Source organism: Perognathus longimembris, chromosome 7 (genome assembly GCF_023159225.1).
Source record: "Perognathus longimembris pacificus isolate PPM17 chromosome 7, ASM2315922v1, whole genome shotgun sequence".
Lineage (NCBI taxonomy): Eukaryota > Metazoa > Chordata > Mammalia > Rodentia > Heteromyidae > Perognathus > Perognathus longimembris.
The window spans coordinates 3,540,043-3,556,815 of record NC_063167.1 but is presented as its reverse complement, the minus strand read 5'-3'; the positions used below and the strand labels follow the sequence as shown (position 1 = coordinate 3,556,815).

The following is a 16,773-nucleotide window of genomic DNA, read 5'->3' as shown; positions in this document are numbered from 1 at the left end:
TGTTCCTTGAACCAGCAGCACCAGCCAAGTCTGTGCTTTTGAGAAATGCAGGTCAGGCTTTTGAGAAATGCAGGTCAGGCCTCGGAAACGGTGAGCTGGAAGGTGAACTTTATTTACCTATTTGTTTTGGTGTTTTTTTTTTTTTTTTTTCCAGTCCTGGGCCTTGAACTCAGGGCCTGAGCACCGTCCCTGGCTTCTTTTTGCTCAAGGCTAGCACTTTACCTCTTGAGCCACAGCGCCACTTCCGGCTGGTGCTGAGGACTCGAACCCAGGGCTTCACGTGTAGGAGGCAGGCACTCTACCACTAGGCCACGTTCCCAGCCCTTGAGTTAACTATTTGTCTATTTGCTGTGTGGGTCCTGGGGCTCTAAGTCAAGAGCTGGGCGCGCTTGGCTTTTGCTGCCCGGGCTGGCTTCGAACCGTGATCCTCGGCCGCCTGAGTGGCTAGGACGACCCGTTCCAACCGGGCTCGGAGAGGCGCTGGCCGGGCTGCGCGGCCCGCCTGGCGGCCTCGACCTCCCCGGGGCCGGAACTCGGGGCCTCGGGCCCTCGAGGTGCGGCGCTCCCACCGCCCGGGCCGCACCCCGCTTCCGGCCCGCGCGGGCCCCCGGATGCCCGGGGCGCAGCCTCCCGAGGCGGCTCGGGCCGCGGGCGGGCGCCGCGGCCGGCTTCCCCACGGCCACCGGGCTCCCCGCGCCCTCCCGCAGCTTCCGGCCAGGCCCCCCGCCGGACGCCCCGAAGTGCAGCCCGGCCCGCCGGCGCCCCCACCCCCGCCGCCACTCGCAGTGGGACGGGCCGCCCCGCCTCCCGCGGCGGCCCGCAGGCCCGGAGCGGACGCGCTCCGCACGCCAGGACGACCAATCGCTCCCGGACGGCGCGCGGCTCCGCGAGCGGCGGCGAGCGAGGGGCGGGGCCGAGCGATTGGTGCGGCCTGGGCCCTGCGTGCCCTGCGCGCCGCGGGCTCTTTGCGCCTGCGCGGTGCGTCTCGCTCCCTTTCTGCCTCCGCTGCCGCCATGGCGCCCGTGGTTAGTATGGCTCCGCGCGAGGCCTGGGCCTCGGGGCGGCTCGCGGGCCTCCCTCGGCTGGCTCCCGTCCAGGCTCGCGGGGGACGGAGCTCTGCAGCGTCCGGGCCGGGTGGATTGCCGGGCGGGGCGGGCCGGGCCGGGCCGGGACAGCTGCCGGCCCGCGCACGTTGTGGGCGGGGAGGCCGCGGCCTGAGGCCCGGGCGTGCGGGACACCCAGGGCGCGGGGCTCCGCGCAGGCCGCGGCCGGGCGCCGGCCCTGGGCCAGCGGGAGCCCGCAGTCCGGGGGCCGCGGGCCGGGCGGGCCCGGGTCCCGGGCCGAGGGGCGGGGAGCGCCGCGGGGACCTGCCGCCCGGGGAGCCGCACCTCCGGGAGCCCGGGGTCGAGACGGGCTCCGAGCGCAGGCCGGGGCTCGGGGTGCAGCCCTTTCTGGCGTCGGACGGAGACCCGGGTTTCATCTCTAGCTCCGCCTGCGGTTGGGCTGTGCGGCTCCCGCCGTCGTTCACGGCCGGCCGGCCGCCCGCCCGGGTGACTGGGAGAAGGTCGTTTCCTCCCCCCCTCCTGCTGTATTCCTCACCCTGGGCCTGGCTGCTTCACATCTCCGGTTGTGTTCTCGTTCTTTCTGCCTCGGTGGGCTTTCAGATGCTCTGCGTTGGCCGGCTTTGGGCTGAAAATGCTTAATGAGAGCCGTCGAGAAGTCGGCTGTGGGTAGGTCGGCTTGCCGATCCTGCCGAGGTTTCCTCGGCTAGTCTTCTGGGTCGTAAGTGAATAGAGACCTCGAGGAGTGGCTTTCGTGCCATCTTAAATGTAAAGATGTAAGCCCACTTAATACAGGTTGTAGGTGTGCTTTTAAACATAAAGGGAGGTCACTATTTGGAAATCCTCTTTTTGCCAGTCCTGGGGTTTGAACTCAGGCTCAAGGCTAGCACTTTACCACTTGAGTCACAGCGCCACTTCCGACTTTTTCCGTATATGTGGTGCTGAGGAATCGAACCCAGGGCTTCATGTATATGGGGGAAGCACTCTTGCCACTAGGCCATATTCCCAGCCCTGGAAAACCTTAAAAGCCGTGCCAGGAGTTTGTAGCAAGGTAGCACTGTTAATTTATGTCCCTCTGCAAGAGTAAAGGCAGTAAGCTCAGGATGTGTTCTGCCTGGTGGGTTGGAAGTGCTAACTCTTGGATTAACTAACCAGTGAGAAGGCCTTAGGTGGTTGACAAGTGTTTTAATATTCTAATTTACCCTTAACAGCGTAGAAACTGAAGGGCTTGAGTTGGATAGGGAGATGGGATTAAGGGAAAAGGGCTATGGTGCATGAGAGTCACAGTTCAGATAAAGTTTAAGTTCTTTGTAGGCCTCCTACCTTGAGTCCTGGAATAAAACCAAGGTATATTTCTTGTAACTGGAAGCTTTAGGGTTCAGAGAAGGCAATGGTTACTGTGTTTTTTGAGGTAACAGGCCTTAGGTTGTAAGGATTGGGGGGCCCTCAAGAATAATGTTCTGGTCCCAAGGGGATGACCCCCACCACGTGTTTATAGGTGGCATCTCCTTGCCAGAAGTTTGGGCAGAGAAAGGCTTTTTTTTTTTTTTTTTTTTTTTTTTTGCCAGTCCTGGGGCTTGGACTCAGGGCCTGAGCACTGTAGCCCTGGCTTCTTTTTGCTCAAGGCTAGCACTCTACCACTTGAGCCACAGCGCCACTTCCGGTTTTTTCTATGACTGGAACCCATAGCTACCTGCGTGCTAGGCAAGCACTCTACTGCTAAGCTGCATTCCCAGTCCCAGAAAGGCTCTTGATGGCTCTAGCAAAAGAACTCACCTGCATGGATTTTGTGTTGTAGATCTCTGATGTTTCCGGTTTTATTGTTTTTGCTGACAGGTTTCACTTTTATCTGTACTTTATTTTTTAGAAAAAGCTTGTGGCGAAGGGGGGAAAAAAAAAGAAGCAGGTTCTGAAGTTCACCCTGGACTGTACCCACCCTGTAGAAGATGGAATCATGGATGCTGCTAATTTTGTAAGTTATGTCCTGTTACTGCTTGTAAGGCTTCTGATGCTGTTGAGACCTGGAGTACAGCTCCTTGAGCTTGAGGCAGCTCTCCTCTTCTGACTCGGCATAATGAGGGCTGTGTAATGCGCATGCATTTGTGCCTGTATGCATGCATGTATGTGTGCACGCATTCGCCAGTACTGAGCCTCAGAACTTCCCTGAGGCTCTACTATTTAATCCACACATCCAATCCAGCATTTTGCTGGCTAGTGGATGGTGGAGGTCTCTGGCATTTTTCTGGCCATGTTGGCATCAAAAGAGATCCTCCTCCCAGGGGCTGGGGATATAGCGTAGTGGCAAGAGTGCCTGCCTCGGTATACCCGAGGCCCTAGGTTCGATTCCCCAGCACCACATATACAGAAAACGGCCAGAAGTGGCGCTGTGGCTCAAGTGGCAGAGTGCTAGCCTTGAGCAAAAGGAAGCCAGGGACAGTGCTCAGGTCCAAGGCCCAGGACTGGCAAAAAAAAAAAAAAAAAGAGATCCTCCTCCCAAGTAGCTAGGACTTTTTTTGTGCCTATAACAGGAATAAATGAGATGAGTGTGCAGTAAAGGGCAGAGAATTACTCTACTTCCTCCTTTTCCGTGAGAAGTTGATGCTTCTGAGATGCTGTAGTCCTAGCTGCTCTGGAGGTAGAGATTGGGAGGATGCCAGCCCCACGCAACTGATAAACAAAGCTGAGCGCACTCTTAGCTATGTGGCGAGTATGAATAGGGTTCCAGGCCAGGCTCGCCTAGAAATAAATGTGAGACAAGAAACACAGCTAGCTCCATTGGGCACAGCACTGCCCTTGTGCTTTGAGTGTGAACATGGGGTGCCCAGTCTGGTCTGTGGGGGTGGAATCGTTGAAGTGGCAGCAGCTCCGGAGCCTTGCTGGTCCCAAGTTTCAGGGTTTACTTCAAAAGATCCTCCTTGCTGAGTTGTTGGTGGAGTTGGGTCTTTTCAGACTTGGTGCTGTGCTGGTTTTTTTTGTCCATTTTGGTCCTGCTCCCGGTTACTCCTGTATTCTGCGTGAGTAGAATTGGGAATGAAGGCATGGTGGTTAATGGAGCATTAGTCAGTGAACAGAAGTGTCAGGAGCTGAGTTCATTTTTCTGTCTCAGATCAAAAACTTTTTGGTGTGGGTCCTAGGGCTTAAACTCAGCCTTGGTTGCTGTCCCTGAGCTTCTTTTTGCTCAAGGCTAGAGTTCTACTACTTGTGCCCTACAGCTACACTTCCATCTTTTTGGGTAGTAAAGATAAGAGTCTCACTGGCTTCCTACCTAGGCTGGCTTCTAACTTGGATCAGGAGATATCAGCCTCCTGAGTAGCTGGGATTGCAGTTGTGAGCCACTGGTGCCCAGCAAGACATTTATTTAAATAGTCTCACCTCCCCACTTTGACTCTGCAGCTTTTCAAGGCTTGTTTGTCAGGCCTGAGCACTTTCTCTGAGCTCTTTGGCTAGGCTAGGGCTCTACCACTGTGAGCCACAGTGCCACTTGTGGTTTCCTGGTGTTTAGAGCTGAGTCTCACTTTTCTGTCTGGGCTGGCTTTTAACCATGATCCTCAGCTCTCAGCCCCATGAGTAGCTAGGATTACAGGTGTGAGTGGTCAGTTCCGGGCTTGCAGGTTCTCCCCCCCAAGTCCTGGGGCTTAGACTCAGGGCCTGAGCACTGTCCCTGGCTTCTTTTTGCTCAAGACTAACACTACCACTTGAGCCACAGTGCCACTTCCAGCTTTTTCTTTTTATGTGGTGCTGAGGAATCAAACCCAGGGCTTCATGTAGCGAGGCAAGCACTCTACCACTAGGCCACCATCCCAACCTGTAATTGCGTTTTGACTCACCCCTCATGGAGAGTTGGACTCTTCTCTGATTTTACATTTGGTCTTTGGGGTCTGGGAATATGGCCTACTGGTAGAGTGCTTGCCTCGTGTACATGAAGCCCTGGGTTCGATTCCTTGACACCACATATGTGGAAAAAGCCAGAAGTGGCGCTGTGGCTCAAGTGGCAGAGTGCTAGCCTTGAGCAAAAAGAAGCCAGGGACAGTGCTCAGACCCTGAGTTCAAGCCCCAGGACTGGCCAAAAACAACGACAACAAACAAATGAAACAACATTTGCTCTTTGTATTCTAGGTCAACTATTGACAAGATCAGTACTTCTAAGAAAAATGATTTTCAAATTATGAAAAATAAAGGCATGGCCTGTACAAAATGAAATTAGTAACTTTTGAGGGCTTATTGCCATTACCTGAAATAAAATTGTGGAATAAAAATTGTGGAATAATTTGGGTTCTCAAAAAATTTTTTCTTTTTGGGTTGGGAATATGGCCTAGTGGCAAGAGTGCTTGCCTCCTATACATGCAGCCCTTGGTTCGATTCCCCAGCACCTCATATATAGAAAACGGCCAGAAGTGGTGCTGTGGCTCAAGTGGCAGAGTGCTAGCCTTGAGCAAAAAGAGAAGCCAGGGACAGTGCTCTGGGACTTGAGCTCAGGCCTGGGAACTGTCCTTGAGGTAAGTCTTGATAGATTTCCCTGTCTTCAAACTGGTCGTTAGATCTCAGCTTCATGAGTAGTGGGGATTACAGTTTTAGCCACTAGTGTTTGGCTGAGCTTTCTGTCTTTTCTTCCCCCCACCCCCTTTTTTTTTTTTTGCCATTCTTGGGGCTTGAACTCAGGGCCTGAGCACTGCCCCTGGCTTCTTTTTGCCCAGCCACATTCCCAGCCTCTTGTTGAGCATTCTTTAAAAAAAACTAAACATTTGGGGTTGGGAATTTGGCCTAGTGGTAGAGTGCTATGCTAGCCTTGTGCAGAAAGAAGCCAGGGATTGGGGGAAAAAACAAAACCCCAAACCCTAAACATTTGAAAAATGCATGGCCTAATGGGGGGAACCAAAATTAAAGTACTTGGTGGAGCCAGGTGAACCTATCACTTTATTACTTGATTTGGTGATTTCCACAGGAGCAGTTTCTCCAGGAGAGAATCAAGGTGAACGGGAAAGCTGGAAATCTTGGTGGAGGGGTGGTCACCATTGAGAGAAGCAAGAGCAAGATCACTGTAACTTCTGAGGTGCCTTTCTCCAAAAGGTACGGCTCCCATCTCAGGGGACGAGAATGTGGCCACTTAGAGAGTCACTTGGTTTTTGGTTCCTTCTGCTAACTTCTGTGGGTTCAGGGCATGGGCAGTGAATGAGTGCTATTCAAAAGGACACTGTTTGGGGTGTTTGCAGTTTGCTCTTTCACAAGGTAAAGTATATTTCAGCCAGCAAAGTGCTCAGACTTAGGCTTCCCGTGTCTCTGCATCACTGCATGCTGGTATTGGGGCTTGAACTCCGGGGTTGTCACTTATCCACATTTCTTTCTGGCTTCTGGTTAATTGGAGATAAGTCACACAGACATGCAGCCCAGGCTGACTTGGAACCTACATCCTCAGATCCCAGCCTCCTGAGTAGCTAGGATTGCAGGTGTGAGCCATGCGCGCCCACTCTGCGGGCTTCCTTTTTAGTTTCATTCAGTGCATTGGGCATGATGACCGATGCCATCCCGCTCCTCCTGCGGTCCTGCTGTGGTACAGGAGGACATAAAGTCAACGGGTGGCCCTAGTGTTCCTAGCCTGTTGGCTTTTCTCATGCGGAATCAGAGTTCTGATTCAGAGACTGGTGGAGTCAGGAAGGAGGTGTGAGAGAGTGGGGACGGGCCCTTGTAGGGCCTGTGCATGTGTGGCGTGCTGGGCCAGAGCCTGCGGCATCTCCAGGAGACTTCAAGGCTCCAGCGTGGTGTGAGGATGTCTCCGACGCAGCTCCTGTTCTTCACGCAGTGGGTGGGAGCCAGGACCTCGGTTTTCTGTTAGGCCTGTCTGCCTCGTGATCTGAATTAGCCTCAATTAATTCATACTAGTGCCAGACTTTGAACTCTAGTTCTCAGATTGCTTTGCTATTATGTAGCTCAGGATGACTTCAAACATGCTAGGCTCCTTTCTCGGCCTCTTTAGTACTGGCAGTAGAGATGCACACTGCTGTGCTGTGCTGTGCTGTGTTTGCCTAGGTTTTTTAGATAGTCTCAGTGTATAGCCTGGGATAGCCTTATACTCCTATTCTGATGCTTCCGCTTCCCTGGTGTTGTTGGAACTACAGGTGTGCACTATCACACCCACTCTTGATGAAAATCATTTATTTTCTGGAAGCATTTGAAGGTATGTCCCCATACCTAGAACTTTCTCTTATCTCATCTTTTTTTTTTTTTTTTGCCAGTCCTGGACCTTGGACTCAGAGCCTGCGCACTGTCCCTGGCTTCTTCCCGCTCAAGGCTAGCACTCTGCCACTTGAGCCACAGCGCCGCTTCTGGCCATTTTCTGTATATGTGGTGCTGGGGAATCGTATATCCGAGGCAGGCACTCTTGCCACTAGGCTATATCCCCAGCCCTCATCTTTTGACCATTAGTTTCTCTAACATGTTAGGAAAATTTTCAAGCTACCTAATGTATTTATTTATTTATTTGGCTAGTCCTGGGGCTTGAACTCAGGGTCTGGACACTGTCCTCGAGCGTCTTTTGCTCAAGGCTAACGCTCTACCACTTGAGCCAGAGTCCCACTTCCAGCCTTTTCTATGTGGTACTGAGGAATTGAACTCAGGGCTTCATTCTACCACTGAGTCACATTCCCAGCCTGGCTACCTGAAGTTTTGAACTAAACATCTCATCTAAACATAGTGTGACAGAAAACTTTAGATGGGATGATTTAAATTCCTTTTATGTCTTTCTTTTTGTTATCAACTTAGTTTCTAAAAACACAAGTTACTAATGTCTTCATACAATTAATACAACTAGCAGATAGCATCATCACATAGAAGATTGCCTCTTTTTTAGTGTAGATATTTTTGCATTCTGATGAAAATAGGAACTGTAAGTTCCTTGTATCTTCATTAGGATCTTTCATGGAAAATGTACAAAAGTTCTTTGTGTGTTTATTATAATGTAGCATACTTGTCTGCATAAAACTTAATCTTCTTTGTGGGCTCGAACCCAGAACCTCACAAGCGTGCAATCCACTATTCCATTCACCCCTCTCCCACAGACCTTTTTCTGTGTAGGGTCTTCAGCACTGTGCACATTGCTTTCTGCTGCTGTTCAGTGCTCACACCTAGACAGGAGCTTTTTTATGAGGCCAGGACCTGTGTTCAGCAGCCTGAACAGATGGAAAGTATCTTGAGATGCATTTTTTTGGTTGGGGGGAGCAGTCCTGGAGCTTGAACTCAGGGCCTGAGCACTGTCCCTGGCTTCTTTTTGCTCAAAGCTAGCACTCTACCACTTGAGCCACAGCACCACTTCCAGCTTTCTCTACATATATGGTGCTGAGGAATCGAACCCAGGGCTTCATGTATGTGAGGCAAGCACTCTACCACTAGGCCACATTCCCAGCCCTTGAGATGCATTTTTAAGTGGGAGAATCTGGTTTTTGTGTGATGTAGTTCCTTGTGGCCTGCGGCCATAGGGAGAAAATGGAGATGCTTGTAAGCCCCTGTTCTCTTCACATAGTTAGGATAAGGGGCAAAGGGCATTGCCTTTACAACAGGAGCAGGTTTACTTTTTGTTTTCTTGTCCATTATGGGGCTTGAACTCGACCTGGGTGCTGTTCCTGAGCTCTTTTGCTCAAGGCTAGTGTTGTACCACTTTGAGCCTTAACACCACTTTGGGTTTTCTGGAGGTTAATTGGAGAGTCTCAACTCTTAATCTCCAGTTAACCACCAGAAAACCAGAGGTGGCACTGTGGCTCAAGGTGATAAAATGCTGTCCTTGGGCTCCCAGACTGAGTTCAGACCCCATGATGGACAGAAATAAAACCCAGTCAGTTGGGTGCTGGTGACTCATACCTGTAATCCTAGCTACTCAGGAGGCTGAGATCTGAGGATCATAGTTCAAAGCCAAGACGAGCAGGAAAGTTCGTGAGACTATTTTATTTTGCCAGTCCTGGTGCTTGGACTCAGGGCCTGAGCACTGCCCTTGGCTTTTTTTTGCTCAAGGCTAGCACTCTACCACTTGAGCCACAGCACCACTTCTGGCTTTTTCTATATATGTGGTGCTGAGGAGTCAAACCCAGGGCTTCATGTATATAAAACAAGCACTCTACCACTAGGCCATCTTCCCAGCCCTATCTATCCTAGTTTCTATGGCTAGTCTTGGCTAGTGTAGGCGCTAGGTGATCGGCTGATACTGCTGGTAGAGCACAAGCTGGGTATGTTTGCCTTTATCTTTCTTTTGGAAGGGTGGGAAAGGTTTTGGATGGTTTTATAAAAGTTAAAATGTTCCAGAATACAAGACCATCTGTATTGTGGAGTTCTTAAGTGTCCTTTCTCTGCAGGTATTTGAAATATCTCACCAAAAAATATTTGAAGAAGAATAATCTACGTGATTGGTTACGCGTAGTTGCTAACAGCAAAGAGAGTTATGAATTACGTTACTTCCAGATTAACCAGGATGAAGAAGAGGAGGAAGACGAGGATTAAAATTCATTTATCTGGAATATTTTGTATGAGTTCTTGAATAAAACTTGGGAACCCAACCAGTGGTTTATCCTTGTATCTCTGCAGTGTGGCTTGGATGGAAAAGTGGGAATCACAGTAAGCAGCTTCACTTGGGCTGCCTCTCCCTCGTGTTTATAGACTTTCCCCCAGCTCTCCATGGTGATAGAGAACCAAGACAAGGCTGTGGCAAGGGCGTTGATGTTGAACCCAGGTAGTGGACGAGGGTGGAGAGTGAGCCTCAGTCCCTGCTGTCTTTTAAAAGTATTTCATCTGGATCTGGCCCTCTTCATGGGGGAGGATTCAGGACGCACTGTGGGATTTCTGGTCCATTAAAAAGGAAATTTGTGGGGAAATTTCAGTGTCAATAAAATGTAGGTTTCTGAGACGTTTGTCTTCACTTTTTAATTCACAGCTGCTCTTGATCGATGCTCAATGATGTATGTTAATCATTTTTTTTCCCTACAGAAGCAAAGTTATCCTCTAGGCATTGCTGCATATTGGAAAATGAACGATTGTAAAAAGTCCCAGGTTTTAAGTGAAGTAAATCTGTGCAGAAAGGAGTTTGTAGAGTCCCTGCTTCTACATGTCTTTACAGCGATCACCTTGGCCTCCAGCAGGAGGCGCTGGAGGCACTAGTGTAGCTTCCTCGCGAGGCTTGCTTGTATAGCCCCATTGAAGGGCCCGTGGAGGCAGGTATGAGAAGTGCTTGAACAACGGCCCAACAAATAGCGGCTTCCATGCCACGTAACGGCGCGGCTGGACTGTCTGGTGTTAGAGTGCTGCCCAGTTGGTGACAGGTTCTGGGTCCAATCCACCCAAAAATCCTCAGTGTGCCTGCAAGGCCCAGAGAAGGCCTTGTCTTGGATTTTGTGCCAATGTGTTCAGAGCCTTGAGAAATGACAGGAGGGAAGGGCAGGAAGTCATCATCAAAGGTGACTGGAAGCCCCTGCTGCCTTGTGTGCCCTCCCGAAATCCAAACAATTCTGCAAAAACAAATATTCGCTAGGAAAGGCGCCTTGTCAAAGAGCTTGCCTGCAGCCCATTCCCACACCTGAATTGTGCACAGCTGGAAATTAAACGTTCAAGTTCTACCTTGGCTCCAATTTAACATTTGGTGCTTCTTGGATTGAGTTTTAACATGTTGAGGCTTCACGATTTCACCTGTGGCAAAAGGCGCCAGCATTTTCTATTTCTATGCAAATGTCCTGAAGCAGAATTGTTTGCACACTTGTCTGCCCCCACGGGAGGCAGCCTTTCTTTCACATGTGGACAAGGCACCAGTGGCTCAGTCAGTGTCCCTTACCATGCTTTTTAACTGTAAGTTTGTGATTTGAGTTTGCAAATTTTACTTGTTTGTTGCATTGCTGTAACTGTAATAATTTTTAATTTGGCTGTTAAAAAAGAATCCCTCAGCTGAACTTAGCATATATTTTAAAACTGGTCCCATATTTTAAAACTTGTAATAAAATTGAAACAGTGGCTTTTCTATGCTTTTTTCGAACTCTTGTAAATTGAGTATGGATCACATTTTATATTAAAAGTGGCTAACATGGCTACTGTTAACTGTGCAAGGCCTTTTTTTTAAAAAAAGATTTTTTTTTTTTTAATGATGGGCTTGTTAATCTATTAAACCTTGTCCTCCGCGATGAATTGCTGTGCTATATTACCTTGGTCTTAACTAGGCATCGAGGAAAACATGTCCCTTGTCTTCACCCTGTTCATTTTGGCCTCCTTTAAGCCCTGGCGTTGGCTTTGAGCTTGCTTGCCTGGCACAGATTCCTCTGCCCCGAGCACGCAGAGAGCTTGCCTCACAGATCCCTTTTTCTGATGGGAAGTTCAGTTGTATCTCACCTGTCCTTGTGGCTGTTCCCAGGGCACCTGCAGATAGCTCCTTTTGCCCATCTGGCCTGCCTGCCTGATCTGAAAAGTTGGTACAGAAACGAGTTATAAGCTATGTGATAGTTCACAAAGGGCACAAAATAAGAGTGTTGGCACAGGCTTTCCTACGAGCTCTTGATTGGACCACAGATGCCCTCCTTCCTGTCTGAGTATGTGAGCTGTCCCTAGGTGCTGGGGTTTTGTTTCTAAGGTTAAATGTGTTTTCCTTTCAGAAGCCTCTATTCTGTGACTTGCTCAGTACTGAAAGTGTGTTCTGGAATAAAGTCCTCAGGAGCAGCCAGATGAAATGCTGGGGTGGGAGCTGGGAATATGGCCTAGTGGCAAAAGTGCTTGCCTCGGATACATGAAGCTCTGGGTTCAATTCCTCAGCTCCACATATATGGAAAATGGCTAGAAGTGGTGCTGTGGCTCAAGTGGCAGAGTGCTAGCCTTGAGCACAAAGAAGTCAGGGACAGTGCTCAGGCCCTGAGTCCAAGGCCCAGGACTGGCAAATCAATCAATCAATAAATAATCAATAAATAAAAATAATTTAAAAAGAAATGCTGGGGTGTTAGTTGCTAATGTGTGGCCCTTAGCCTCCCTCCCCCTTTTCCTGGTACCAGAGTTTGACTTCATGACTTCAGGCTCACTTTGCCTCCTTGCTTGGCTAGTGTTCTACCACTTGAGCCATGACTCTGGGCCTGGACCTGGCTTTTCTGCTGGTTGTTTTGGAGATAAAAGTCTCAAGACTTTTCTGCCTCAGCTGGCTTCTAATTTCAAGACTCTGGGTCTCCTGAGTAGCCAGGAATATCGGTGCAGGTATGGGTGTAAGCCATGGGCACCTGGCAGCTTTTTATAATCTGGTAGTTGTGGGGCTTGAGCTCAATACCTCCATTTTCTAAGTCGGTGCTCCACCCCACAAATCATAACCCAGCCTGTTGGGGGGGGGGGTAGGACAGCGAATCTCCCATAGAGCTGGGGTGACAAGTGTTTACTGCCATTGCCTGGATTATTGAGTTGTTTAGGCTTGCCTCAATTGTCACAATCCTTACCTCGGTCTTCTAAGGGGACACTTGGTTGGCTGGAAAGTGAGGAGGAGGCTAGTGAGGGGTCATGATTTCTTCAGGGGAGCATAGAGGGTAGGGAGGCCTGCTCATTGCTTTTTGTGCTCGGGACTTGCTCCCCAAGCTTGTCAAGGGAGCCCGGAGCAGGGTTGAAGCTAGGATGTGGGCCCCTTCCTGGGGTGAAGTTCAGGTCTGGCAGGACCAAGGAGCCACACTGTCCTTGGGAACCCTTGGACGGGGCTGGCTGGGCGGGTCCGTATTTGGGGCTCAGCTATAGGGGTCACTTCTTGGAGGAGAGGCAGGTAGGGAGGCGGCGGGTTGGGGGGGTTTCTCTCCCAGTGAGGTGAGGTCTACTGGTGGAGAGCTGCCTTTTAAATAAGGCCATAATACCATAATTCTTGGATCTGTTTTGCGCAAGTACTTCCAGTCCAGCAGTTTTCCAGTCTTTGGGATATTTTTTATTCTAGGCTATTTGAGGGCTAGCTGGAGTTTCTGCTTCCTGGTCTAAGGCCATGCTGACTTGCCCACCGGCTTAGCTGCCTCCCTCCTGGAGCTCAGGAAGTGCCCTTTAGGTGGTGGAGGCTGACAGGAGGCTGCCTGGGCTTCGGGCTATGGCCCAGCTCTCCCCCGTGGCTCCGTGAGGTTTGTACTCACTAAGAGGAGGAGCTAGGTCTACCGAGGGCTGCCCACCGTAGGACATGCTGAGCGACAGGGGCGCCCTCTGCTGAGCAGGTCTGCTCTGCAGACTTGCTCTCGGTAGAAGCACATCAAGTGGCCTTGAAGGGCCAGGTGGTGGGAGGACTTGGGGGCTCACGGGAATTGAGAGAGAGAGAGAGAAAGCGCGCCCAGGACTGGAGACTGCTATGTGCAGAAGGACAGCACTTGGTTGTCGTGGGAATTTTTTCTTGCTTTTATAATCAATATAATTTTTAAAAATATTTTTATTTTTGAATTGTCACTGAGGTGTAATATGTTTTTTGATCAATCAGCAAACGTGAGAATCTTGTTTCCTGAAACTACCTTAGGGATGGGCTTGTGCTCACGAGTTTACTGAACGTTCACCTTCTTAAGGATTGCTGTGTGTGTGAGAGACACACACTCACACACACACACACTGACACATGCACGTTCCAATACTGGGGCTTGAACCTAGGTCCTCAATGCTGTCCCTTACCTTTTTCTTTTGCTCAAGACTGGTGCTCTACCACTTGAACCATACCTCCCCGTCCAGGTTTTTGAGGGTTAAATTGGAGATAAGAATCTCATGGACTTTCCTACCAGGCTGGCTGACTTCAAACTGCAATTCTCAGATCTTTGCTTCCTGATGAGCTAGGCTCATAGGTGTGAGCCGCCAGCTGCCTGGCTTTCACTATTGCTTTTTAACAAGACATTTTTGGTCTACAGTCTTGAAGTTGCACATTGGTTTAACCATGATAATAACTCTACTCTAAACATGACTGGAGGGGCTGGGAATGTGGCTTAGTGGTAGAGTGCTTGTCCAGCATGTGTGAAGCCCTGGGTTCGATTCCTCAGCACCACACACACAGAAAAAGCCAGAAGTGGGGCTGTGGCTCAAGTGGCAGAGTGCTAGCCTGGAGCAAAAGGAACTCAGGGATAGTGCCCAGGCCCTGAGTTCAAGCCCCAGGACTGGCAAAATAACTAACTTCCTCTTTTGTCTTGTTTTGTCCTTGGTCTCTTGCTAACATTACCTCTGTGGAGTCAAGGGGGAACGACCTACACACGGTCATGCACTATAGGTGTCTTGACTCAAGCATTTGTAGGAAGGACATCTTTTTAATCTTTTCTCAGCCTTGGGAATTGGATATAAGGTTAATTGTGGTCTGTGTGTGTGCGTGTTGGGGGGGGATGCTTTCTGGTGCTGAGAAATGTTCAAAGTTTCTCTGCAATGGAGGAAGGGACTTTAGAAAAGGTATAATACCCACCATTCAAGAGGACTTGTGGGGAGAGTGGGCATGTGTGGGAACTTAGGGTTTTTTTTCTAGGGGGACAGTCTAGGAAGAGCCTGGGAGTCCTTCCTGGAACGATGTAGGCCCCACTCAATCTGGGATTCCTCTTGGCTTTCATTGGTCAGTGGCTGGAACAGCTGGGACTAGGGGAGCTTTGAGATTCTTAGCTTGACTTTCTGCTGGCTGCTGGTCCCTTGTCTCCTGCACGGGGCCTGCGCTGTGCTGCTCCAACATCTCTGTCTACGGTGTGATTTCCAAATGAGCTGGAGAGGCAGGGGGTTCCCAGCACCCTGCACTTTGATTCTGGAAGGCTGGACCAGATCACTCCTTGCTTAGGACTGAATGAAGATCAGCTTTTGTTTGGGGCTTGTTGGCAATTAATTTGGATGGCATGAGGAGAAAGCAAGTTTTGCTATCGAACGTTCCCAGTCTCCGGGGGGCCACCCATGACTGCTGGCACGGAGGGTGGGTTGTATCTCCCTAAGAGGTCTTGCACCGTGTGGGCACGCTTCTCACGTGTCTCCAGAGATACCAGGGAGAGAGAAGCCCTCTGGGATGGCTCTGTGCACTGGTCAGTGTCTGCCTGGACGGTGCAGGTGCTTAGCCAAGGCCTGAGGGTTTGTGCCAGACAATCCCCCCTTCTCTTCCCTTCTCAAATCGGGTGGATCCGATGCGCTGTGGCAGCAATGTGGTCAGGGCTCCAGGGGCCTCCACCACGGGTGGCCACGGCGGTCAGCTGAGGGATCACAGCGGGACCCTCTGCCCCTGAAACTTCCTTCCTAGAGGTGCTTGGGCACAGGCAGGCGGAGGGTACCCACTTGCTCCCGAGGGCCGTGGCCTCCGGCTCTTCACCTCTAACCACCCGGGGGGCCGGCATTCCTTCCCCACCGCCCCGCAGGTCCTCCCTGCTCAGAGTGGGGGCTTGGGGGCCCACCCCACGCAGGACCTCACAGCCCGGGGCGGGGCCTGGGTGTTGGGAACTGGCCCCACCTGGCAGGTCTGTGGAGGTGTTTTTGTGTTTTTGGAGGACGGCCCTGGGGGGGGGGCGGGTGCGGCGTCGAGGGAGGAGCCAGCCGGCACAGGTGTATATATACACACATACATGCACACACGCATACACACGCACGCACACCCATTCAGGCCCTTTCCAGAGCGTCCCTTCCCTAAGTGCGGGACGGGAGTCCTCCTCGGAAAGGGGGGTCAAGTGTGGAGAGGGGGCCGGGGGTGGGCGCCCCGCCGACCTGGCCCTGCCCAGGGCTGGCGGGGGCGGGGGGGGGGGCCCGGCATCTCCGCCTCCCCGCGCCTGAGCCAACCCGGCCGGGCTGCCCGCTGGGCCGTCGGTCCCCGGGCGCCGGCGGGCGCCCCGACGGCCGGCCGGCTCGGGACTAGTCCCCGCAACTTGTTCACCGCCGCTAACTAGTCGCGCCGCCGGAGCGATGGGATGGGGTTGCCACAGCAACCAGACTGGACGTCACAATCCGGGCCTGTGTGCCGCCCCCCGCCCCCCGCCGAGCCGCCCGCGCCGCCGCCGCCGCCACCACCCGGGGCCGGCGACGGGGCTCGGGCCGCGGGGCGCGGTGGGCGGAGCGGCCGGCTGTGCGGGTGCGGACGAGGGCGCCGGGACGAGGGGAGTCGGGACGGGGGGGCGGAGGCTCGGGGGGGCGGGGGGGCCGGCGGCCGCCATCTTCTCGCCGAGGCCGCCTCGCCCGCCGCGCGCGGCGCCCGTCCGGCAGCGCACGGGTTAAGGCTGGCACCGCGCCCGGCGGGAGGGGGGCGCCCACCTCCCCTCCCCCCGCGCCAGGCATGCGGGGCCCGCTGGGCACCGAGGAGGAGCTGCCGCGGCTGTTCGCCGAGGAGATGGAGAACGAGGACGAGATGTCAGGTGAGGGGGCGCCCGGGCCGGGGCGGCGGGGGCCGGCGGGGGGCGTCCGGGGCGCCCGGCTGCGCTCCCGCCCCGCCGGCGCCGCGCGGCCCGGGGCGCGGGGCCGGGCGGGCGCCGGGGCGCGGCCGAGGGCGGGGTGCGGTCGGGACCCCCGGGCGCGGCGGGGCGGGGGCGGGGCGGGCCGGGGGCGCGGCGCCGGCGGGGTCAGCCCGCGTGCCCTTGAAGGGGGCGGGCGTCGCGCGGGCGGCTCGGGCGCTCGCCCCGCCGCCGCCCGGCCTGCGCGGGGCCGCCCGCCCCGGGGCGCCTCGGGTGGGGTCGGGGGGCGCCCCGCCGTTCCCCGGGCCCGCGGGGGAGGGCTCCGTGCGGGGCGCGCGCTCCGACTCCCGCCCGCGCCCCGGCCGCGGGGGTCGCCGCGGTCGCCG

At 53.1% G+C, this 16,773-nt stretch overlaps 2 protein-coding genes across 2 annotated transcripts in view; both read left to right on the top strand.

The window, feature by feature from the left end:
• The first annotated feature begins 901 nt into the window (after positions 1–901).
• Positions 902–9,598, top strand: Rpl22 (ribosomal protein L22). Its single transcript, XM_048350141.1, has 4 exons — positions 902–1,025; positions 2,929–3,033; positions 6,004–6,128; positions 9,398–9,598. Exons 1-4 carry the CDS (start codon positions 1,014–1,016, stop codon positions 9,540–9,542), a joined length of 387 nt encoding a protein of 128 aa, XP_048206098.1. The 5' UTR covers positions 902–1,013; the 3' UTR covers positions 9,543–9,598.
• A 6,617-nt stretch (positions 9,599–16,215) lies between these two features.
• Positions 16,216–16,773, top strand: part of Chd5 (chromodomain helicase DNA binding protein 5) — a 49,765-nt gene continuing 49,207 nt past the window's right edge. The window contains exon 1 of the mRNA XM_048349811.1: positions 16,216–16,351. Within this exon, the coding sequence (XP_048205768.1) occupies positions 16,273–16,351 (79 nt within the window). The 5' untranslated portion in view covers positions 16,216–16,272. The remainder of the gene's footprint in view (positions 16,352–16,773) is intronic.

Bases quoted from the DNA above. Each gene is read 5' to 3' on its own strand.
- Rpl22 (XM_048350141.1), top strand. The intron at 3,034-6,003 runs GTAAGTTATGTC...TGATTTCCACAG, and splicing joins TCATGGATGCTGCTAATTTT to GAGCAGTTTCTCCAGGAGAG. The intron at 6,129-9,397 runs GTACGGCTCCCA...CTTTCTCTGCAG, and splicing joins GAGGTGCCTTTCTCCAAAAG to GTATTTGAAATATCTCACCA.